This window comes from Apium graveolens, chromosome 6, assembly GCF_009905375.1.
Source record: "Apium graveolens cultivar Ventura chromosome 6, ASM990537v1, whole genome shotgun sequence".
Classification (NCBI taxonomy): domain Eukaryota; kingdom Viridiplantae; phylum Streptophyta; class Magnoliopsida; order Apiales; family Apiaceae; genus Apium; species Apium graveolens.
The window spans coordinates 26533104-26556427 of NC_133652.1; the positions used below are offsets into that span (position 1 = coordinate 26533104).

Sequence of the window (23324 nt, forward strand, 5' to 3'; positions counted from 1 at the left end):
TCAAGCTGTAAGTAACCTTGATTTGATTTAATGTTATTGATGTGCTTCTTTCAAAACAATATTATAAATTTGATTTTTTTATAATTGTATACATGATCATTAAATTTTATTAACCATTTCTTATATGTAATATCGTAAATTTTAATATAACGTTAATTTTAAAAATTATAATATCGTTAATTAAATACATGTTACGTGTTAACTTATTTATCCTTTTGGTAAAATAGTTATTTTATATGTAAAATATCGATTAGTATTATTATTTTAGTGGTAACTTCAACTTTTTTGAAATATACAGGTTACTAAATCAGAAAATATATAAATAAAAATATGATTAAAAATGTTATTTTTAACTCTAACGCGACAAATACTTATTAATGCCTCGTTTATTTCATTAATTTTATAATTAAATGAGAACTTGAACTTCCTTGAAATTAAGTTACTGTTATAAGTTCACCGTAATTAGAAATGCATGTGTTTGGTTTATTATCATATAACTAGTGATTATCTAGTTAATTTTGGTAAGTATTAAATAATTTTGTACTTGTAACTTCCGGTGATCATATTTGAACTTGGTAACTAAATTTCTATATTTTGTAGGAATTACAAATACCATGGAACTTCAAATTCTTTTGTCCAATTTAAAATACATTAGACCAAACAGTGTAACTATTTTATAATATAAGGAACTCCAAGTTATACAATTGTGTTACATCGAAATAAACGAGACATAAGTGTATGATTACTAATACAAAAGATATATTGGAATAGTAATATTGAAGTGTGCATAGTAGTATTGAAATTAAAGTATATTAAACATACGAGCAAATATGTTATTTCCCGGAGAATAAGTCATTTAACTGAGAATAAGAAATCTTGTCAATATTATAGTAATGTTCTACTAATGAAAGTGGGACGAATCAACTGTTCATGTTGTCCTATTGTATATGCGAAAGACTTTTTACTCTTTAACTTGGCAGCGAACAATTTCCAAAATCATTGTAAATTAGGTTGGTTTGACAAATTTTGATGCTTATGTAAAGTTAAACTTGCTCTGATTAAACACAAAGTTTAAGCATTCAAATGTGATCCCACTTGTTTAAAAGCTCAATTTCAAGCCTTTTTTACTTTAGGGCTTGTCTCAGGTCCTTTGTAGTATCAGGAGTTTAAAAGCATTTTTAACATTGATTCAAACTTTTTCCCCAATTAGTCAAGAGCTTGCTGGTTTGAGGGTTAGACTTCATCAGAATAAATTCAATGCAATGCTATAAGTGGTGTCATTTCTATAATTTGATTGAAATCAAATGTTAAAAATTTCAACTTCAAAAGAGTTCTATACTTGGCTGGATGCAAATATGTATATATGCATTCTTAGTTCTAAATTTAAAATCATGGATGCATTTATACATATAGGCAGATCATCAAATTACTACAAATGAGATGAATGTTGATATATTTTAAATGAAATTTAGGGGAAATTGATAAAATTTAGGTAAATTAGGAAATATTTGGTTTCAAAATATATATAGTATTGGAGTTAAAGTTTTATTTTAGTTAAAAAAACAATTTTTGGTACCAAATTATAACAATAGATATAACTATTTTACATATTGCATTGGACTAACTCTTCTAGCAAGTTCAAAATATCTTTTTAATACAAATTTAGAAGAACTGTACATGTAAACAATTTGCGGTAATTAGATCAGCCAAATTGAATAATCGGAGTCAACGAGTAAAAGATTTAACTGCTGTAGGCTTGACAGGTATCCCAGGATGCTCGGGAGTACGGTACTTTCTAAAGAAATTCTAATGCACCTTCTCCAATTATTGATCTGGTCTACCATTATTTCTGAGTATTTTTTTTAGGTACTTCCAATTATCACCGTGAACTCTTTTTAACATTTTTACATATTTTGAGATTTTATTTAATAATTATAGGAATCGTGGTATAAAAACGAGACACATATAGAGCTATTCGGTTTAATCAATCCCTGATGAATGGAAACTGAAATGTTTAGGACTAAAGAGCCAAATGGATCACATGACATAGTATTTCTAATTTGTTCTACTTTTCTGCAGAATGAGATACATATAAAGAATCGAGGTTCTAAATAAAGGGGCAAATCAATGTATGGAGAAAGCAAATGGTGTTGTTCAGTCTTCTTGGAGTTGAAGCATCAAGATCCAGTTTTACATCAAGCGGTGACCAACGTGAAAGCATTTAGCCTGGGCCACCTTTTTCGTTCAAGATGAACAACATCCAGCCTTTTGGTTGACAGGTTGTCCTCGTATCTGTACGGTAGCAGGCTTGGCACTGTTTGCTGGTTGGCTAGCCATCCTGCAGAGCAAGTTACAGGGGTATATATTATTAGCAATCATAAACTCAATAAACATGTCGGCCACATCAATTGGTCAGGAAACTGGAAGAATATGCCTGCAATATGAATGTTTCCTTTCAATTAGCATACCTGGTTTTAATATCAGCAGTCATGGCCATGAAAGCCTGCTCAACATTAGTAGCACTTTTTGCACTAGTTTCCATGAAAGGAATTCCAATTTCATCTGCAAATGCCTGAAGAGAAGAAGCAAATCAAATAGGTTAATGAAATGACGACGCTTTGCGTAAAGTATAATTAAGGAATCAAAAGCACAGTAAACAGGAATAAAACAAGAGTGGATATGGTAACTCCTAAAACAGATACCATATTTTCTCTCTTTTTTTTGCTATTTCCTCTTTAAAATAGCTTATAAGCTAACAAGTAGTATCCGTTCTTGGATAAATATCGGGCCAGTCGAGAAACAAACCAGACAGAGGATAGGCCTTACCACTAGGCTGTATCCCATCTCGGGGTATTTTTGGTATTTGAACACACTAACACTGTATGCAAGAATTTATACAGCAGAAATTTTGTACCTGAGCTGTTTCAGTGGAGACAACCTTCTGTGACGTAAGATCACACTTATTTCCTACTAAAAGCTTGTTTACACTCTCACTGGCATAACGATCAATTTCATTCAACCATTGCTTGACATTGTTAAAGCTTTCTTGGTCTGTCACATCATACACTACCTGCCAGGGAAAATAGATTAGCAATCATCACGAGTCATGACTTTATTACTACTTACACTAAGGGCTGGAATGATGTTAATAGAACAAAAAAGGAATTATTTACAATGATTCCATGCGCTCCACGATAGTAGCTGCTAGTTATCGTCCTGAAACGTTCTTGTCCAGCAGTATCCCACTATATGAGATTGAAAAGATAGTAGATAAGATTAAATATATAAGCAGAGACCATAAACATATAATATGAAACACGGAATTTGAAAAACATCAAACATGAAACAACCAGGCCGAACAAAAGCAGCCCCAAACAAGAATTTCCGAGGAAAAGGGGCCAAGTATTGTTTTACAACAATGAACTCTTTTTGTTATGATTAAATTATATAAAGATGTAACTCAGCAGTTAAAACCTAGATAATATAGATGTAATTTATACGAAAAAAATTTAGTCAAAAGATGATGAAAAAGAATATTATGGCAGCAGAAAACTTACAATTTGAAGCTTGATAGTTTTGCTATCCTGCTCCACTGTTCGAATTTTCTAGAAAAGATAAAAGGTAGATTAGTAATGATAGTATCTTTTACTAATCAAAACTAAATGTCTCCACAAAGGACAATAGCCACTTACAAAGTCGACGCCGATGGTGCTAATGTAACTATCCAGATATGAATCATCCTAAATAAGATAATATCAAAACAGGAGAAATTATGTCAACTTTGTTCATGGGAGAAGTAGTTTACTGAACTTCCTATTGCTAGAAAGAAACTGGGGCACCATACTTACAGCAAACCTCAGGAGGAGACACGATTTCCCCACACCAGAATCTCCAATTAGCAAAAGCTTAAACAGGTAGTCACTGCAAAGGAGCATTTAAACATTTATATTCTACACATATATTATACTCCACAAAACCTCAAATAATATCTGGAAAATACATAAACTTCTTGCACAATTTTTAATATTGGAAAGGAAAAGTGTTTGATCTTTGCCCTGTCCATTTACCCAATAATGTTATAAGTTTACTACTTGCAGTCTACACAATAAGATTTCAAATGTTGATTAGATAGGCATCAGATATGCCCAACAAAAAATCCTTTCAAGAGGCTGTTAAGTAAACGTATTCTCTAAAAAGGCACTTGTGTACCAACATTGGTACTCTTTTAAAATAAGTGATTAATTATTATTAAACTGTCAACCATATATGCTACAAACGCGAACATGCACAATTAATCATTGCCCTCATCCTATAAGTTTCAATAAAGTACAATAATGGTCACAAATTTTTAATTCTCGGGTAAGAAGAATAAAAGAGAAGTGTAGAATGGCACTTCAGAATATACTCTAGTAACGATGATCAAGCAATATCAACATACCCCGGTATATTTAATCTCTACCTAATTATTATATGTGATCTGTAGCAGGCAAGATAATGGTCCTCTATAGTCTATACTCATTTTAGAAAGAGCATCACATCCATTATTAAGAGTAACATGTAGTAGTATTAATCTTGAACTCATGTCATGGCAACTGTTGTTACAAAATCAACTTCACATACATTATTATAAGTTATAACTACAGAATAATTTTTTTTTAGTTTAATCATATATACTCTAACATTTAAAAAAACACAGCAACCAATCAAACACTTCACTCAACCAAAACCATCCATTACCAAATCCTCGATTACTTGTTACTTTGTAAGCATAATTACAGATCATATGTATTTTATATTTAATTCTTTACACATATAAGTTGAAACATAAAGTAATTGTTATCTTTGATGAAATATATATTTTTAAAAATAAAAACTGAATAATTTCTGTTAAGGTCCACGATAAGATTTAAATCCAGTCTAAATATTAAAGACTTAATTTAAAACAATCCATACATGAGAGTGCACGCACTTAAAAGCTTTCTGCATTACTTCCCAACTTTCATCAAGTCAGCTAACTTTGTGATTCATAAATTCAAATCAGAAAGCTAACTTTTTAAAAAAAAATGTCTTTTCAAAACATTTTCTACATTAAAATTTAAATCGTCTTAATTTTTATCCAAATAAAAAACATTCAAAAGATTTACTTAATCCCAAAGTTAGTCCAGAAATTCAACTGCTCAGCCACAAAAATTAACTTTCCAGCATAATAAAATCTGTCAACTCATCGAACTTTCAAAACACAAACATATCGAAAACGAATTGAACTAATAGAATCAAAAACCAGATGTACAATAATTCAGCACAAAAACATATTTTTGACAATTGTAAACAAATAGAAGCAGAACATATAGATCTACACACCTGTTACTTAAACCGTCTGTATATATTAAATTAAATCAATTCATACGATCAAAACAATAAATAATTAACCATCTCAAAATCGAATTTTACAAAATAGATCACAGATCCGAACAAATTACATCGCATAAACACATATGTATATGTAATTGAGTTATTATAAACAAGGATAAAAAGAACATACTATTCAGGATTCATGATCAGGTGATGAGATCGAGTGACCGGAGGAAGTGCCGCGGATAGTCGGAAATGTATCGACGGAGAGAATTCAACCGGAAATATATAAAAAATCGTCGGTGATGTGATATAGAGATGTATAGACACAGAGGCTAGGTAGAAGATACAGATATTTGATGTTATTGCAGAGGAGAGAGCCCCAATTTGTCCGGAACTACTGCTATAAATACAATTCAATGGAGATGACTTGGCTCCTTACTAATTTGCTGGCCACGTGTTGATCCTTTCATATTTTGAAGATTACTATATTACCCTTACAATTATTTTCTTTTTAATAAAAAAATTTGCTTCAACCTCCAATTCGGAATTCGAAATAAGCCAAGCTTACTATCCTAATTTAAGTAACGACTAGCCAATTATAGACCCCGAAAAAAAATATATTTGTGCAAATAGTTATAATACTTTGTAAACACAAGTCTCAAATCTTATTAATACTCCCTCCGTCCCGGTCAATTTAATTCTTTACATTAGATTTGGGCACGGAGGTTAAGAAATATGTATAAAGTAGTGAAAAAAAGAAAGAAAAGAGGGTGAAGTGGTGGGACCCATTGATTTTTAATATATATATAAAAGAGAGATAGGGAAGTAAATGTAGTGCGAAAAAGGAGAAAAAGTGGGAAAGTGGTGGAACCCATGGACTATTTTTGATAAATTTTGAAATATAAAGAATTGGATGGAACATTCTGAAAAAGAAAGCGTAAAAAAATTGTTGGAAAAGAGGGAGTATGAGATTAGGGTGTTATACTTGCATCTTGGTATATAACTAATAACATGTTATTCAAGGAAACATATTGAATTTATTTGTTACTTTTATTTAAAAAAAATTATATTGCAGATTTGTCCACATATATTATTTTATTTATGATACTAAATATTGGAAATGATAAAATAATGTAAAAAAATGGGTGAAATATTAAAATATTCATTTTTGGAGTCATTTGTCCAAAGTGTCTGGATGCATAGTTGGTCGTTCAAATTGTCCATCAATTATGCGGATGCGTATTCTATTTTTCAAATTTTTATTAAAAAAATACTTGTTTTGGAGATACATATTTAAAATGACCGATTAAACATTTTCACGTCCCTATTTGAATTACTGTAAAAAGTAAATACGCATTTCTAAATGATATTCTTTACAAAAATTTAAAAAATGAAATATGCATATTTAGATTGTATAATCATTATGTTTTTTTAAATAAATCAGTATGCATTTTAGGTGAAACTTACTGTCAATAGGCATTTGAACATTTAAATTGAGAAACATCAAAATTGAGTAGAACAAGCCTTGTTGAGGTGTGTTTGTTTGATAGCTACATGATGAAAATTTTATATGCGGGTGAAAATTTTATATGCCATAATAAAAGTTGATAAAGCTACTCATTATTCCATTTGTTATTATATCCACTTTGTTAAACCTACTCTTAGAAAGAAGTTTATGTAAAACCTACTTGAAAAATAACAACTTGAATTGACTCATCGATGAGAAGAGGATATATCAGTCAATTTGCATATGAATTGTTAAATGGCAAACCAAGTCTGACCAGATTGGCGTAACATGGAATTTCTTTGAACTTTTACGTGTGCTGGTAGAAAAGCCAAATCAAAACAGATTACAAGTCCATAAACAAAGATACAAGCCGTCGGCGACGTTCTCATGGCTAGTCGGCCCGAGGCCCCACACATGCGTCCTAACTCCTAAGTAACTAATTTTCTGGCTGTACAAAGTAAGACCTCTATTACATTTTCTCTCAATATTTGCCAACACAAAAATGCAAACATAAGAAAACATAATAATTCAAACAAAGAGCTGCGAAGGTACAGATTGCAATGTGGCATCATCACTTAACCAGGAACTTCATACGACCCATATTTTTTTAGGCAAGTTCTCTTGTGTTCGTCCCTCGGCCTTCATTTGATCATGCATGTCAGCAGTAACTCCGCAGCAATCTTTGTGCAGAATTTGGCCATGACACAGCTTACTAAAGCATTCAGCAACTACGATGAGTGGTATCGGATATTTATGTTATCAATCTTGTACGATAAAAACATTATTATATATATATTGAATATATAACTAATTCATAAGAACATTGCTAATTCTTAAATCACATAAGCATATAAGAATTAACAATTAAATTAGGAGAAGGGTTTGAAAAAACAAACAGAGATTGGATTTAATCTCGAGTCCAGAAAACTGTCTCCTTAAAGCAGTTTCGCCCCGCATTATCCGTGTTTAGCGACCTGCTTTCCAGGATAAAACGAGATACTAGTATAATCGATATATCGAATATACTCTCAGTGAACTTGAACTGAGCCCGAGAACTATCACCGGAATATTGAAAAAAATTAAGACTAAAGAGACCAAGAATGAAAGAGATGACCCTTATTTTCTTGACTTAATAAAACTGGTGCCCTAAGACTCTATTTATAAAGAGAGGCTTGAAAGTACTTGTTTTTTTTCGATGTGGTACATGGTATTTATAAGAAAAACTAAGGAATAGGTTTGTGCTACTCTCGATGTGGTACAAAACCACTTTTCATATTAAAAGGTAAAACTTTGGAACATCAGTTCTCATTCACCTTTTACTCATTTTGAGCGTGTTAATATGCGTTGTAATCCCCTCGAAGAGAAGAATACGTTCCAATAAATACACACCACTAACACATAATGTGTCTCACTCATATAGAGTCTCAAAATGATTCATAACTTAGTCTAAAATACTAAGTTTGTCCAACAATCCCCCACAAATGAGATTGATGGTCCAGTAGCACGCACCACATAGACACCACATAGACAGACAGACGCGGAGCTTGACTTGGTGATAGTTCCGGCGGTCAGATATAGCATACGATAGGTAGAGAATGCTCCTTGAACCTGCGCTCGAATAAGTATATCGACTTTACTGGTAGACAGTATGACGCGATGTCCTTGAACTGTTCGACCGTTTATGTAAACGATGACATACTCATCACTATATCTTTCCTGACTCATTCAGTTCTCATGATTATGTCCATTTTGGCCCTGGAACATCGTCCTGGTTCTGCAAGAGTTTCTAAAGAATTGTGCCTCGCAATTCTCCTTTGAAGCGGCCATACTTCTCTCTTACATAGGTGATCTTTATCTTATAGAGTAACCCGCGTTTACTCAACCGAATATTATGTATTCAAACTTGAAATCCTTGTATTCGTCAAAGATCATTAAAAGCATAAAGTTTAACCTCGTACCTTACGGGTCTCACTGTTTCATCATCATAGAAATAGGCCAGGGGTTACCCCCATAGTGATTTGGTCATCATGATTTAGTTGTCCCATTGAACCAAGTTATTGGGATCTCCAGTCAGCAAGGTTGGGTGTCCACCATGACGCCGTTAAGCAATAGGCAAGGCTCATTCCTCTCGATGATTTGACAACTATCTCTCGGTCTAACTAGATTCCATTGTCTTAAACAGATTCACTCAGTTTAACCATCTGGTTAGTGGATCCAAACATTATCATTTGACTTTACATAGTCAATCATGATAATTCTCGTTGAGAATAGTTGTATTATGTCCTCGTCATAGATGTGAGACATACCATTTCATACACAATAATGTGATCTCCCAATTTGCATATTGATTACACGATATATGCATATTGAAGACACATTTTCCTTGTCATTTAGGAATATCCTTACAAAGTGGCTACCCAGCCTTTTAACTGCATTTATTTTATGCACCAGACTTGTATTCCATCATGAATCGAGCTAAGTTTAGGATTTCCATGACACGACTGCTAAGTGTGAAATGTATTCTCGAATGACTTTTAAGTTCTTAAAGTCAAATATCTAATTTACATACTATATTCACATAGTACAATTAGATATCTTTCGTATTGCAGTCCAAGCTCACGAGCACATATCATACACCTTAAATCTCATTGCAATCACTTTCAAGTGACCAATTTCTATTGTACTCGTGCATCTACCCAGTTTACCAACTGTGTAGCCTACAATTTTAAAAAGTACAACAGACTTGCAATCCTTCTTGAGAGATTCTTGTTCATCTACGCTTGGATAAATATAAATTCATTCCAGCTATGACAACTTTAGCTTCGTTGATCTCTTCAAAATTCACATCACCAACATGTGACATGTATCATCTAAAACTTTTAAAGTCACGAAGATTGTAATCTTCAAATAAAAACTTTTCAATCTCATCAAGATTTTCAGAGATGATCCTCTTGTCATTACTTCTCGTAATGATCAGATCACTCACATGCAATCAATTATGACTTGCATATCATGTGTAAATAACTCACGCACACTTGTCAATTCTCTGATTTTGAATCAGTTTGACATCTCATATTGACATATTTCACATTTATAAAATAACCTTACTATTTATTACTTAAGGCTTCACTTGTTATTGATATTACCAGCTTTTAGCGTCCCAAAAACCAGCAATTTCAGTTTGCATCATTACCGAGTTTAAGCGTCCTTAAACTGACAATCCTTATCCACATAACAACCAATTTTGAGCGTCCTCAAAATGGCAACCATGTCATTTATTTGAAGCCATTGCTTATCATAGCAATATCAAATTTAATATGTCATTATTTCGTGTCAATGTTGTTTCACTCAACATGATCACCGAAAATACAGATTTTCTACTCTTGTTTTATCTAGAGCAACCCTCGGGTTCACGTAAATAGATATTTCTCCAAATATCTATTTAGAAAGACCATCTCAATGTTCATTGATGCACTTTTAAATTTCACAATACGATAATTTAGTATCATCTTAATGAACCTTATTCTCAAAACTCGAGAATATTTCATAAATTATATAAGGTCATCACTTTCGACTGTAATATTTTTGTATCAGTCTGACCTTATACTTCCTTCAGACCCAGATATATTTTCCCAATTTAAAAATTCATTTGGGTCCTAATGCTTCTATCTCGTAAGAAAATCTATATATTTTTTAAACAAGAATTCTGTCAAACAGAACCACTCTCTCTATTTCTTAACATCCTTTCCCCCACAAAGGACATAGAGAGAACATGCACAATCCATTTTCTAGTACACGTGCTAGAAAATCTTGATTTATTGACTCTCAGTAATAGTCAAATTTTCTCTTGATATATTCACTTATCAAGAAATTATACGAGAAGCGCATTGCTTCTATTAAATTTACGAGTTCACCTTCAAGCAAATTATCAAGACATTCGGGACTAGCAATTATCCAAGTCTTTTGCTCTCTGCAGGTTCATCCTCACATTCATCCAATAATTCGTAAGTTCATTTAGATGACTTTTAATTACAGATCTACTAGGATCTACTAGCTTATCGCATAAGCATTCCTAAACTCTGTAATAGTATTCTTACGAATCTCAAAAATTAGATTCATATATCGGATATTATTAGACTCAGCCATTGTCTATGTATCCATCCAAAATATCTCAATTGATTTTGGATCTCATGCTACCAACAGAGGTATTGGTATCAAGTTTCGAGATACCCCCACATTTCAATTATTTTCAAGAATGTTTCATTACATTCCACTATTCATAGAAAATTCAATAATTTTCTATTTTGGATACCCCACAATTTTATTATTTTACAGAATGTCAGAAAATATTCCAAAACTAATAGGAAATTTAATTATTTCCTTATGTGGTATCATGTTTAAGGAACGATTAGCCCTTCGTAACTAATATCCTCAAATTCAGTGATAGTCTGAGCTGATCACAATCGTTTTGCATCTCTCTCAGAGCGCAACTCAAGCCTGCATCTACTCCATTTATTTAATGCAAGTAAGGTGCAACGACCTCATGAATATTCACGTTGCAAACAGAATTTGCCCGGTGATTATTCATCATCAAATTTATTCACTACCATCTTAATTATTTGTATTAAGTTGGATTTACCCTTGAGTTTATAGAGCACACATCTCTTTATTTAGCTTCAATATTGACTCGACTACGAGTACGAGTGATAAATGTTTTACTATCAAACTAGACAGTAAACACGTATCGTGTCACTACCTCTCATCTGAGCAGGTTTTACGTCATTCATTAAAACCTATAAGATTTTAATATCATGTTTAAAGAACTTCTCGTGGTTCTTATCATTAAAAATTCAATTACCTAATTTCTCTAAAATATTTACATGGTTCACACGAACCTACATTTCTGGCTCACCTACTGGTACAACCATAAAAGGCCCAAGGAAGAACATAAATCTTCAATAACCCCACATTCAGTGATCCTTGATCAACTGATGCGTTAGGGTTAACAACTTTTCGGATTCTCTCCAAAGTTCAGCATAACTACTGAGATCAATATTCGCCGTATTAAGTATCATATGGATCACTATAATAGTCTCGTGTGTCACTGCCGCAGCAGACCGACACCAACACGTGAAATTACTATTTAACTGGAGGAAAAATCCAACCAGAAAAATATAATTTATGTGCCGACCCATAACCTGTACTCCAGGCCCATTAGGTTTTTTAATGTGGAGAATCATGAGCAATTGTAAATCTGGTTCACTTCAGCTGCCCACCTCGTCACATTATTTAACAACAAACATGGTACTGCATTCTATCCAGTATTACAAGTTTGTGATATAACTCCATTATTAAAGATTAAACAATAATAATTGATGCCTTATCATCACTCAACAATGATTAAAAAATTAATCACCAAATAATCAAGTTCCATCATGAAGGGTCACATTTATGTAGCCATATCATTTAATTGCATAGCAATATCATGTTATGAACTTGCAAACACGCATGTAAACTATAGCATATACGATTCTCGTATCAGTGTACTAATAATTCCAAAATCAATTCAGAATTAAGAAATCAATCACCATGTTAACAAAACATAATAAGCTATCCATTAATAGCGAAAACATGGACGAATTATAAATTTGGGTTTAATCTACCAATTTATAATGATCAACCCGAGAGAGATGTCACCAAATATGTCCACTTGAATATAAGTTGCTCATAAATCAATAACCATTAAAGCATCAATAGCCTTATAAGAAATCAATTATCCAACAACTTTGTGCTTACTTTTGCCTCGTACCTGTTATGCTTAAACAAAGCACCACTTAAAATCAATTTTATATTAATTTCAAGCACATGACAACAAGTGATCAAAGAAATTAACGCACTAAATTTAATTTAATTAATGAGGCAAATAATGGCCACTCATATACCCATAAATAAATCCAATTTAAACAATCAAATTGACTTTTGCGTCTACTCACAAGAAAGTATGAAAATTGAAGAAAACTGCTTTAAAATTGTTATCAATCTTGTACGATAAAGACATTATTATATATATATATATATATATTGAATATATAACTAATTCATAAGAACATTGCTAATTCTTAAATCACATAAGCATATAAGAATTAACAATTAAATTAGGAGAAGGGTTTGAGAAAACAAACAGAGATTGGATTTAATCTCGAGTCCAGAAAACTGTCTCCTTAAAGCAGTTTCGCCCCGCACCATCCGTGTTTAGCGACCTGCTTCCCAGGATAAAACGAGATACTAGTATAATCGATAGATCGAATATACTCTCAGCGAACTTGAACTGAGCCCGAGAACTATCACCGAAATATTGAAAAAACTTAAGACTAAAGAGACCAAGAATGAAAGAGATGACTCTTATTTCCTTGACTTAATAAAGCTGGTACCCTAAGACTCTATTTATAAAGAGAGGCTTGAAAGAAATTGTTTTTCTTTTCGATGTGGTACATGGTATTTATAAGAAAAACTAAGGAATAGGTTTGTGCTACTCTCGATGTGGTACAAAACCACTTTTCATATTTAAAGGTAAAACTTTGGAACATCAGTTCTCATTCACCTTTTACTCATTTTGAGCGTGTTAATATGCGTTGGAATCCCCTCGAAGAGAAGAATACGTTCCAATAAATACACACCACTAACACATAATGTGTCTCACTCATATAGAGTCTCAAAATGATTCACAACTTAGTCTAAAATACTAAGTTTGTCCACAATTTATTCATGACAATATTCTGATCGCGTGCTTGTGAACAAAAAAAATAAAATAAAAGGGAAGGATGACAATAGAATCAGATAAGAGAAGAGATTACAGAATGCCTTGCCTTAAAAGCAAGTCAAGAATTTTTCATATTGGCATTTGCAATGGTTATGGTATCAAACTTGTTGGCCCTTTAAAACTAGCTTACCTTACCTTTCTCCATTCAGTTTGTTTCTGGTTTAACCAAGGGTCGGAAAGATGAACATGGGAGGAAAATCTGAGGACAAGAGCAAGCACAATCCATATATATATATATATATATATATATTATTTCTTGTCACCTATTTAGTTTTTAGTTTTTATTATTGTTAGTTATGTACTTATTAGTTATTACTACTTGTACTTTGTAAATATGTTCAGTGTGTTCCTAATGAAATTTCTAAATATGTTGTTTCAGGTGCACTAGCAGCCGTAAACCAAGTTATTGTTGCTGCTAAGGGAGTAACGGATCCTTTAGTCCAATCTGTATGTCAATGTCATATGTCTGATTATATGAAATATGTAATGATATGTATAATCTAGTAGTATGTAGTATGCCCAACTGCATTGTTTCATTTTAAAACCACTCTTTCAGATTACAAAATTTGGAGAAAATAACTTCAAAGCAGGCAATGGACCTGGCTTAGCTTTTGGACCATTTGGTCATGACTTTGGGTCGAATCTTGTCAATAATTTACGAGTCCAAGGTGTGTATGTTGATGAAAAATTACAGTGCAGTATATTTTGTTGGATGTCTTAACAAAATCCTTTGCATGTATGTAATTTTAACAAACAGTGATTGGCGGTTATATCTGCAGGCAGTTCAGTGATTCCCGGGGTTGTTCATAAAGTTCAATCCTCTTTTGCAGTATGTTATATTCTGTCTCTGTCGGTCAATGTGTAACATACTATTGATCCTCAATTTGAAATTGTATGTCCATTTTTCTGGCAGGAAATGATGATGAAATTTGCAATAGCGCAGAAAATGTCTAGTGTTCAAGGCATCCTCCCAGCATCAGTAAACAGTGGCATCACTATGTTAAATGATACAAAAAATAAATCTGCAATTGAAAGTATCAAGGAAATGGCAAAAAGTGTACCCGAAAACATCTCTCCACTAGGCTTGTCACCTGATGCAGTGAAGTCGCAAACTGTTCCTGCATATAAAACTCTATCTTCAAAAGGACTTCCATCAGAAGGACCATATGGCAGCCGCGCAGAGAAGGTTATTGATAGTTTCCTAAAAAATCCAGTTCTAAACAGTGAAGACAACAAAGTAAATGACGTCATACCACAACAAAATGTATGTATTCTTGAAGCAAAAGGCTACCATTGAGTCCTGATAATCAATTAGCTCTTGAAAAACGTTCATGTTTAAATGATTTTAAAACTTGGATTTTTTGTTTTTGTTAGGCTGAACGCTTGCAATCAGACAACCTGCTAAAGATGGTAAATTCATCGAACCCCCAACTTCTTGTTACAAAGAGAATAAATGTGTCACTGAGGCTATAATATTAGGGGAACAAATATAACACTTTGTCTTTGGTATATTCTTTAGCTTAACTAAACAAGTTTGATCAGATTACTTGGTTCTGGTAGCTCAGCCGGTTAGAGAAAGAGTCATTATCACATTTTAAGTGGAATTTTGAGTAGAAATAGAAGTAAAATGAAAATTTGATTATTAATCAATAGGTCCTAAAACACCAACAAGTCATTGAGGAATTGCTGGAGGAAAATAAGAAGCTCAGGGAGATAATGGTGGAAGACTTGAAAATTTCAGCTAGCAAAGTACAAGGTAGCTGCTCGGATAAAAGCACATCATCTTCTGCTGAATGAATGCGTTGGGAGTGATACAAAGGACTGTAAATAAGAGAACAGAGTTAAAAGTAATTCGCGCAAAATTGATGTTGTAGAATTTGTCTGAATATCTATGCCTATCAGAATCAAGGATTCTGTAACATACTCTCAAGTCATATTTTCAAGGTAATAAATGGTCATGATTCATGGTACATACTACATAGCATATACTTGTGCCTGTGGCATTCTAATTTAGCGAAAAAGAAAAAAGAAAGGAAAGAATATTTTGAGTTTAATATTTTTTTTTGTATAACAAGCAGTAAAAGGACATTTAAAATATAATAAAATTAAAAATTGGTGTAACTTGGGTGTATTCGATCTTTATTTTTTTAAAAAAAATGGATTGAAATCACACGTATTAAATTTGGATTTTAAAAAATTCATTCGAACTTGATGATTTTCAATAAGAATTGTTAATTTTTTTTAAAATCTAAGTATTTAATTCAATTTTTTTAAAAAAATTTAAATATGGTGATATTTAATTTAAATTTTAAAAAAAATCCAATCAAAAATTGATGACATTAAAAAATTTGTGAATTTTGATAAATTTGATAGTATTTTTTAATTTTTTAAAATCTATCTAAAATGTATGATTTTAAAATATTTATAGAAAACAAAATTCCATATCAAGACTTTCATTTTTAATCAACTCGGTTAAAATTTGAAAACAACTAAAACCAAAAAAAATCTTTTAAAATTCATAAATTATTACCAATTCTTTAAAATATTAAATAAATACAATTATTTGATAAAAGTTAATAACATCATACTAATAAAAATTTACTAAATTTATGTTTACCTCCGAGATAATTCCTAGAGCATAAAAATTAAAAAAGAAATAGTAAATATAAAAGTTAGTGTACAGTTATGTAGATTTAATTTACGGGACAAAAAGGATAAGGCATCCAAAAATCAATTCAATCCTCATCGACACCCTCCATTTCTCTCCAAATGGGATCTACTGTTCTTCCTCAGGTTCACCCTTTACTTCTTTATATATCTCATACTCAATTAATTAATCATGTCTCATGTTTATACATACTTGAATTGTTAAATGTTGTATAGAAATTGAAATAATTGAATTGCAGGCACTATGTTTGATGTCAAGAAACCCTACACAATGTCTCCCCCCAAAACTAGGGTTTTCGGTTTCTTTTCGCTCCTCGTTTTCGAGTTCTAGTGTGTTGTTTAGCTCTTCCAAATTGCGAAACCGTTCTTTGTTTGTTAGAGCTGAATCCGAAGCTTCGGAGACTAGTGAAAGCAGCGTAGCAGTTGCTGAGAATGAGGAAGGTGAAGAGGTTGTTGTTGTTGAAGCGGAACCTGAAATTGCGAAAAGGAAGCCTATTGTCAAACTCGGTGATATAATGGGGGTATTATTCGATATTCAATACTTCTATTTATATACTTATATTGCGAGTATTTTGTTTTGAATTTGATTAGTTATGTTTATAAGTTATTCATAGTTAAATGCTAATGAAACTGATATTATATATGTTACGATTGCGTGCGCGAGTGTGTGATTGTGGTGAGGTTTGATGGATTATTACGATTAATTTGATGTTTGTTCGCTTAGATATTGAATAAGCAAGCTATTGAGGCGTCAGTGAGTGTAAGGCCAATTCCGGACCTAAGAACTGGAGATATCGTGGAAATCAAATTGGTAATGTGTTATTAAATTGAGTTTGGATCTTTTCTCTTCCTGTATTTTGATTTGGGTGTCGGAAGTTTGTGACATTGTGTTTGGATTATAGGAAGTTCCGGAAAATAGAAGGAGGCTGTCTATTTATAAAGGAATTGTGATCTCGAAGCAAAATGCTGGTGTTCACACCACAATTAGGATTAGGAGAATTATTGCAGGGATTGGAGTGGAAATTGTGTTCCCTATGTAAGTTCTATTTTTTCCCTTTGTTTCTGTTTACTAATAGTCTAATCTAATACTCCCTCTGTCCCTCTCATTTGTTTACAATTTCCTTTATGGGATGTCCCTTCCAATTGTTTACATTTCAAAGATTTCCAAAAATAGTAAAGTTTTTATAATATAAAAAATAACTATATCCACTGCTTCTCTCCACTATAACCACTTTATATATATAATATTAATCAATTCGACTACTTTACTCATTTTTTTTTTAACTTTTCTTCACTATTTTATCATTTTTCTTAAACTCCGTGCCCAACCCAAATATAAACAAATGGGAGGGACGGAGGGACTACATGTCATGTGCATTTGAAGTATGCTTTCTGTCTTCCTAGATGTTTGCTTTAGCTCATACATGAATCTCAGTGACAAATGTTAGTACAATAAAATTTCAGTAATGGGGTGTAAAATGTTTTTTCCTTCCTGTTTTAATAAGCAATTTGATGGTTAATTGCAGTACAGATGAGGAAGCAACAGCATTTAATTAGGATAAAAGTTACTGTCATTGAACTGCTTATATTGCTGTTCTGTTTATACTTTATCGAGGAACATATTTTTTGCCTAAATTAGTGAATCAAGTTGGTCAGATAGAATTATTAATTAATATCTCTAATAGACTACATGTCAGATAATTATTTCTTATTACTCTATTTATACTACAATTTTACTATGCTTGTTATGTGTTTATTTATAATGAAGTAAAGCCATTAAAAGTTTGTTTTACTAATCTGGTTCATACACAACCCATCTTTAGCTTCAGGTTTTGGTAGGCTTCAATTTTTTTTTATAATCAAAGTGTACTCACACCACATTCATCATGCGATACAAAAACTAACGGTCCAAGTCTAGACTTGGGTCATAAATTAATGGTCCTGTTTGTATGATCAGAGTTTATGATTGCCATTTACCGGAAAACTGTTAGTTCATTTTAAATTAAGATTTCTTGAGCGTTCTGCCTAGTACACCTCATATGTATTCTTCTGTTTATTAGAATACTATATATTTAATAGATATTAAGTGGCAGATTAGTTAGTACTTTGTAGTCTCTGGAGCTGGTTACATACATCATAGTGTGGCATCAATTCTTGGGACTTGTAACAGTTTGTAGCCCTTGATTGCTTTCATAATTTCATTCGTTTGTCGAGAAATGTACATATCCCTAGCCAATCAACTTCGCTAGTTTGCCAGGTTTACAAACTCCTTAATGATCTTGTGATTAAAGACAATAACTTTAAAAGATATGTAATACCTTCATGCACGTGTTTGTTGATACGTTACCTTAGTTAATACTTTAAGTTCCAGAGGGAATTTATTCAATTTTGTTTTCATAATTTGACAAAGGACTCTGATGGTGTGTAATTGAGCTTTCATTTTACATGGTCAAACCAACTTGGATCAATATAGTTAAGTTCGTATCTGTTGTTCCGTGTCTATAATTAACGATGCATCCAATTTGGGCTTCTCACATTCGATTTTATATAAAACGGTTGGCTTCTTTGATATAAAATAGAAGTTGATAGGTGTATGATACTGTCAGAACAAACAAGTGTATATCCTGATTTTATTTACACTTGCAATATTCAAAGTTGGATTTTTTGGTAAATAATGCATAATGCTATCTTTGAGGGAAATGAAGAACCCTGATGTGCTTCTTTATTTATTGTTATGTGTTATTTTCCTCGTATTGTTACAGATATTCCCCGAATGTGAAAGAGATTAAAGTAGTGAAGCACAGGAAAGTCAGAAGGGCTAGGTTGTACTATTTGAGAGACAAGCTTCCAAGACTGTCTACTTTCAAGTGATATTTTCATGAGCTTGGGCTGACTAGCATTTTGGTGTATTTATATTGTACAAGACAGCTTTTTGATAAATATCGCTCAGCTAATCTGAATATCAAAATACAAGAAACTTGTGTTGTAACATGGATTTACTAAGAGTAGCAAATTCTTGATTCTGATTTCATATTCCCGATGACCCCCAATGTACAACATGAATCTTGTAAGGATATCAGAAGTTAATATTATTGTTGTTGTTGATGCTGCTGTTGTGTGATGGGAGTTGGTTTTGAGTTCCAGTTAAATTGTGGGATGTGCTTCGAGAGAAAGCCTTGATCTGCATCACAATAAAGTGCAGCAATGAAGTGCTAAGCAACTTTGATAGGCTTCATAGTGATGCTTTATTCTTTTGTTGTGCAAGTGCAATCACGCATTACTAGCAGCATTTTTCGAAGGAATACGTGTTAACAATTTATTTTGGATGGCTTTAGAAAAGTATTAAACGGTAGAAATTAGAAAATGGCAGTAAACGGGCAACAAATATTATGAAATACAGATGACGTGGCATGAGGCCATTGGATGGAAGCCGTGGTTTTATGTCATTCAAAAATATATAGACCACAACACGCAACACGCATATTTAGAAATGAAATAAATAAATACTACTCCTAGCATTGACAAATCGGTACGTTAGCGGTGAGCCAAGCATAATTGCAACTAAACATAAAATACACCTAAGAATAAAATTAGTAGGTGGAAGTGGAACTTGTGGGTTATTATTGTCTTCACTTTAGAGGATTTGGAACGTTCTCGAACTATAGTTCATATCCATTAAAAATTTAAACATTACCACAAAATTATAATAATAATAATAATAATAATAATAAAATATAATATACCTCATTCCATTATGTTTGTATTTGGAGCTGGTTAAAATAAACTAAAATGAAAATTAGCTCGTACTGTATATTAGGAAATTTTGTGTAGAATTTGGTATTTAAATGAATTATTATAATTTAAAATATACTCCCTCCGTCCCTAAAAACGTTTTCTATTTGTGTTGAACACGTTTGTCAATTCACACTTTTGATTGTTAATATCTTTAAATTCGTATTAATATTAAATATAAAAATTTCACTGTATTAAAGTACCGATAAATACGAATACAACGAGATCACTCATGACTACGTTTGATATTATAAATTAGACGTAAATTAGTAGTTAATCGCTTACCGTGAACAGTACCGAAAGTCAAAAGAGGAAGAACAAAATGGGACGGAGGGAGTACTAATTTAGTAAAATTATTTAGTGTCAATAATTTCTTGTGGGTTTCGCAGGCATCTCTGGTAACTTCGCGATGTATCTTATCTGAAAACACGAACATTTCCGCCTCCTATATATACACAATAACAATACTTACACACATATATCAATCAATTTCAAACCCACAACTCTATCATCTGTTAACAAAGAAAAATCAAAATCTGAAGCTAGCTTTCTTGCGTTTCTAAGAAATTATAAATTGAAATGGACGCGTTCTCATCGTTCTTCGAATCGCAATCCTCATCTCGTAACAGTTGGAGTTACGATTCTCTCAAGAATTTCCGTCAAATCTCTCCCACCGTTCAAAATCATCTCAAACAGGTTTTAATCCTCTCTCTCTCCTTCCCTCTCTCTCTCTCTCTCTCTCTCTCTCTCTCTCTCTCTCTCTCTCTCTCTCTCTCTCTCTCTCTCTCTCCCTCTCCCTCTCTCTCTCCCCTTCCCTCTATCTCTCGCCCCCCCCCCTTTGAATTCAATTAGTTTATTGTGTTTGTTCATGTTTTGTGTGTAATATTGTATAGACTTAATTGTTCATTTTTAAAACTTGCTTTTATAATAAACCAACAAGGTTTAATGATTGATAATCGTCGCGATCGTAAATAATTTTATCTATTTCATGTATATTAATATTGGAGATTTGCTTTTGTGATTTTTGTTGGCAAAATTGTGTGTTGAAGTTATGTTTGGAGTTGCATAATGATCATCATTCATCTGTGGTTAAATATAGAAACATGAGTGTGTATATGAATCGTTCCAGTTCTTGATTTCTTGGATGGAGGAATCAGATTTTGTATGTATCTGTCTGGCTTGATTGTTTCGATATCATGAGGATCACTTGCTGAGATTCTATGATTTTTTTTTGTTGTGAAATTTTACTTTCCCAATTGTAATATTGCCTGTGATCAAATCGAATTGTTTAGGCATGATCTTTAATAATGAATAATTTGCGAAAATTTAATTGTATTGTATCAGGTGATTTATCTGTCTATAGGTTGGTTCTTGCCCAATTGAGTTCTAATTCAGTTTCATGGTTCTTAATTACTTATGTTGTGAATGTTGCAGGTTTATCTTTCATTATGTTGTGCTTTGATTGCATCAGCGGTTGGGGCTTACTTCCATGTCCTTTGGAATATTGGAGGTCTTCTTACCACAATTGGATGCGTGGCCACCATGGCTTGGCTCCTTGCAACACCTCCTAATGAAGAGGTAAGTATTTGTTTAGTGTTTGTATTATTTAGATTGTTATCTTCCTTTTTTTTATTACCGTGTAGTTACACGAATATTTTTGGAGCTTGACTTTTGTTGTTGATGATGTGCAGCAAAAGAGGGTTTCACTTCTGATGGCAGCTGGACTGCTTGAAGGAGCCTCTATTGGTCCGCTGATTGATCTGGCCATCGATTTTGATCCCAGGTAAGATGTTAGGATTTGTTGCCTTTGTACTTCGTTTGTGATTCTTCCTGATCTAATATTTGGTTGGTTGCGAACGCCACTGCTTACTCCATGATGTATGATTGCTCACTGTGTTTTTTCCATTTATATTGCAGCATTCTTGTTGGTGCATTTGTGGGAACTGCTGTGGCCTTTGCTTGTTTCTCGGCAGCAGCCATGTTAGCCAGGCGTCGAGAATACCTCTACTTAGGTGGCCTGCTCTCTTCTGGTGTTTCCATCCTTTTCTGGTTGCATTTTGCATCATCCATTTTTGGGGGATCTTTGGCAATGTTTAAATTTGAGGTATGTTTTTCTATTTTAGGTCACTTGTTCACCTGCTGAAACTTTTGAACATTTTGTTTAATTTTTTTTAGAACAAAACTTGGTGATTACATGTGAATCATCAGCACTTGAGAAAAACTGAGGCATTCACAATGTGGCCTATGGTAACAAGTACTCATGCCTCTAGAAATAAGAAGTTAGAACGGGCATAAAAATTGTAATGAGAAAATCAAAAGTGATGTTTTTGTTTGATTGGATTTTGCAGTTGTACTTTGGGCTGCTTATTTTTGTGGGCTACATGGTTGTTGATACCCAAGACATAATAGAGAAGGCTCATTTTGGAGATTTGGACTATGTGAAGCATGCGCTGACTCTTTTTACTGATTTTGTGGCAGTCTTTGTCCGCATTCTTATTATTATGGTAAGTAGTTGGATTGTCATTCTCAAGCATCCTAGCTTTATACTGTTGTAGTTTCTCTGTGCAATTTTTGATGTTTTGTTTCTTATTATTCTATTGCAGTTAAGGAATGCATCGGACAAAGAGGAGAAGAAGAAGAAGAGAAGAAACTGATATGGCTATGTTGTCATGTAACACAATGCATTTGCCATGGCAGTGGCAGTAGATGTGATAAGACCCCTAATGTTCATATGTTTTCTGTCCCTTTTTCCTTTTTTTTTAAACAGAAATCCTAATGTCACTGTTCCATAATATGGTACAGCAGTATGTTACTCTCGTTTGTAATGATGTTATACTGGAACTTTGAAAATAGAATTGTGGAGTTTGTGCCAGTAAATTGTGGGTAATTTTTGTAATATTTGTCTAACTTGAGATATTTTTTTAAGTTACTTTGGCTAGATTGTGAATGTTGTCTGCGATTCTATATCAATCTTGTGGAAGAGAGGCCTAGTAAAATATATTAAAATTATACCTTGAAGTTGTAGTTGTGGTTCGATTTTTTTCTCTCCCGACTCCCGGTGTTAATGGTGTATTTCTCAGAAAATTATTTCAATAAACGAGTTATTGATTTTTTAAGTAACAAATAATTTTGAACCCATATTTTATCCACTAATATTTAGTTGTGTGGAGGAGCAAGACAGCT

General features: G+C 32.7%; 4 protein-coding genes across 5 annotated transcripts; 3 read left to right on the forward strand and 1 right to left on the reverse strand.

Moving 5' to 3' along the window:
• Window positions 1-1995: 1995 nt before the first annotated feature.
• Window positions 1996-5759, reverse strand: LOC141667479 (ras-related protein RABD2c). Its single transcript, XM_074473996.1, has 8 exons — window positions 5543-5759; window positions 3849-3921; window positions 3693-3740; window positions 3558-3605; window positions 3174-3245; window positions 2915-3070; window positions 2469-2572; window positions 1996-2338 (listed from the first exon to the last, which is right to left on the reverse strand). Exons 1-8 carry the CDS (start codon window positions 5554-5556, stop codon window positions 2245-2247), a joined length of 609 nt encoding a protein of 202 aa, XP_074330097.1. The 5' UTR covers window positions 5557-5759; the 3' UTR covers window positions 1996-2244.
• Window positions 5760-13770: 8011 nt separating this feature from the next.
• LOC141667295 (uncharacterized) lies at window positions 13771-15652 on the forward strand. 2 transcript variants are annotated; one of them, XM_074473721.1, is made up of 7 exons: window positions 13771-13908; window positions 14062-14129; window positions 14239-14350; window positions 14462-14511; window positions 14596-14946; window positions 15057-15092; window positions 15336-15652. In XM_074473721.1, exons 1-7 carry the CDS (start codon window positions 13863-13865, stop codon window positions 15477-15479), a joined length of 807 nt encoding a protein of 268 aa, XP_074329822.1. In that variant the 5' UTR covers window positions 13771-13862; the 3' UTR covers window positions 15480-15652. The 2 variants fall into 2 exon arrangements, with proteins under 2 accessions (XP_074329822.1, XP_074329823.1); XM_074473722.1 differs by having other exon boundaries at window positions 13836-13893.
• Window positions 15653-16326: 674 nt separating this feature from the next.
• On the forward strand, window positions 16327-19457 carry LOC141667797 (large ribosomal subunit protein bL19cz-like). Its single transcript, XM_074474420.1, has 5 exons — window positions 16327-16475; window positions 16589-16870; window positions 17074-17160; window positions 17252-17385; window positions 19112-19457. Exons 1-5 carry the CDS (start codon window positions 16452-16454, stop codon window positions 19218-19220), a joined length of 636 nt encoding a protein of 211 aa, XP_074330521.1. The 5' UTR covers window positions 16327-16451; the 3' UTR covers window positions 19221-19457.
• A 1099-nt stretch (window positions 19458-20556) lies between these two features.
• LOC141667015 (bax inhibitor 1-like) lies at window positions 20557-23079 on the forward strand. Its single transcript, XM_074473304.1, has 6 exons — window positions 20557-20837; window positions 21576-21719; window positions 21833-21924; window positions 22059-22245; window positions 22490-22645; window positions 22745-23079. The coding sequence occupies exons 1-6, from the start codon at window positions 20721-20723 to the stop codon at window positions 22793-22795; spliced, it is 747 nt and encodes a 248-aa protein (XP_074329405.1). The 5' UTR covers window positions 20557-20720; the 3' UTR covers window positions 22796-23079.
• The last annotated feature ends 245 nt before the right edge of the window (window positions 23080-23324 follow it).

What these genes read in the sequence shown, in the direction of transcription:
- LOC141667479 (XM_074473996.1), bottom strand. An exon ending in AAACTATCAAGCTTCAAATT is followed by an intron (nt 3,246 to 3,557) that starts GTAAGTTTTCTG and finishes AATCTCATATAG; the next exon opens with TGGGATACTGCTGGACAAGA. An exon ending in ACTGCTGATATTAAAACCAG is followed by an intron (nt 2,339 to 2,468) that starts GTATGCTAATTG and finishes CTTGCTCTGCAG; the next exon opens with GATGGCTAGCCAACCAGCAA.
- LOC141667295 (XM_074473721.1), top strand. Translation starts at nt 13,863, where the DNA reads ATGAACATGGGAGGAAAATCTGAGGACAAGAGCAAGCACAATCCAT. An exon ending in CAAGAGCAAGCACAATCCAT is followed by an intron (nt 13,909 to 14,061) that starts ATATATATATAT and finishes ATGTTGTTTCAG; the next exon opens with GTGCACTAGCAGCCGTAAAC. An exon ending in CAGACAACCTGCTAAAGATG is followed by an intron (nt 15,093 to 15,335) that starts GTAAATTCATCG and finishes ATTAATCAATAG; the next exon opens with GTCCTAAAACACCAACAAGT.
- LOC141667797 (XM_074474420.1), top strand. Translation starts at nt 16,452, where the DNA reads ATGGGATCTACTGTTCTTCCTCAG. An exon ending in AACTCGGTGATATAATGGGG is followed by an intron (nt 16,871 to 17,073) that starts GTATTATTCGAT and finishes TTGTTCGCTTAG; the next exon opens with ATATTGAATAAGCAAGCTAT. An exon ending in ATATCGTGGAAATCAAATTG is followed by an intron (nt 17,161 to 17,251) that starts GTAATGTGTTAT and finishes TTTGGATTATAG; the next exon opens with GAAGTTCCGGAAAATAGAAG.
- LOC141667015 (XM_074473304.1), top strand. Translation starts at nt 20,721, where the DNA reads ATGGACGCGTTCTCATCGTTCTTCGAATCGCAATCCTCATCTCGTAAC. An exon ending in CAACACCTCCTAATGAAGAG is followed by an intron (nt 21,720 to 21,832) that starts GTAAGTATTTGT and finishes GATGATGTGCAG; the next exon opens with CAAAAGAGGGTTTCACTTCT. An exon ending in TGGCAATGTTTAAATTTGAG is followed by an intron (nt 22,246 to 22,489) that starts GTATGTTTTTCT and finishes TGGATTTTGCAG; the next exon opens with TTGTACTTTGGGCTGCTTAT.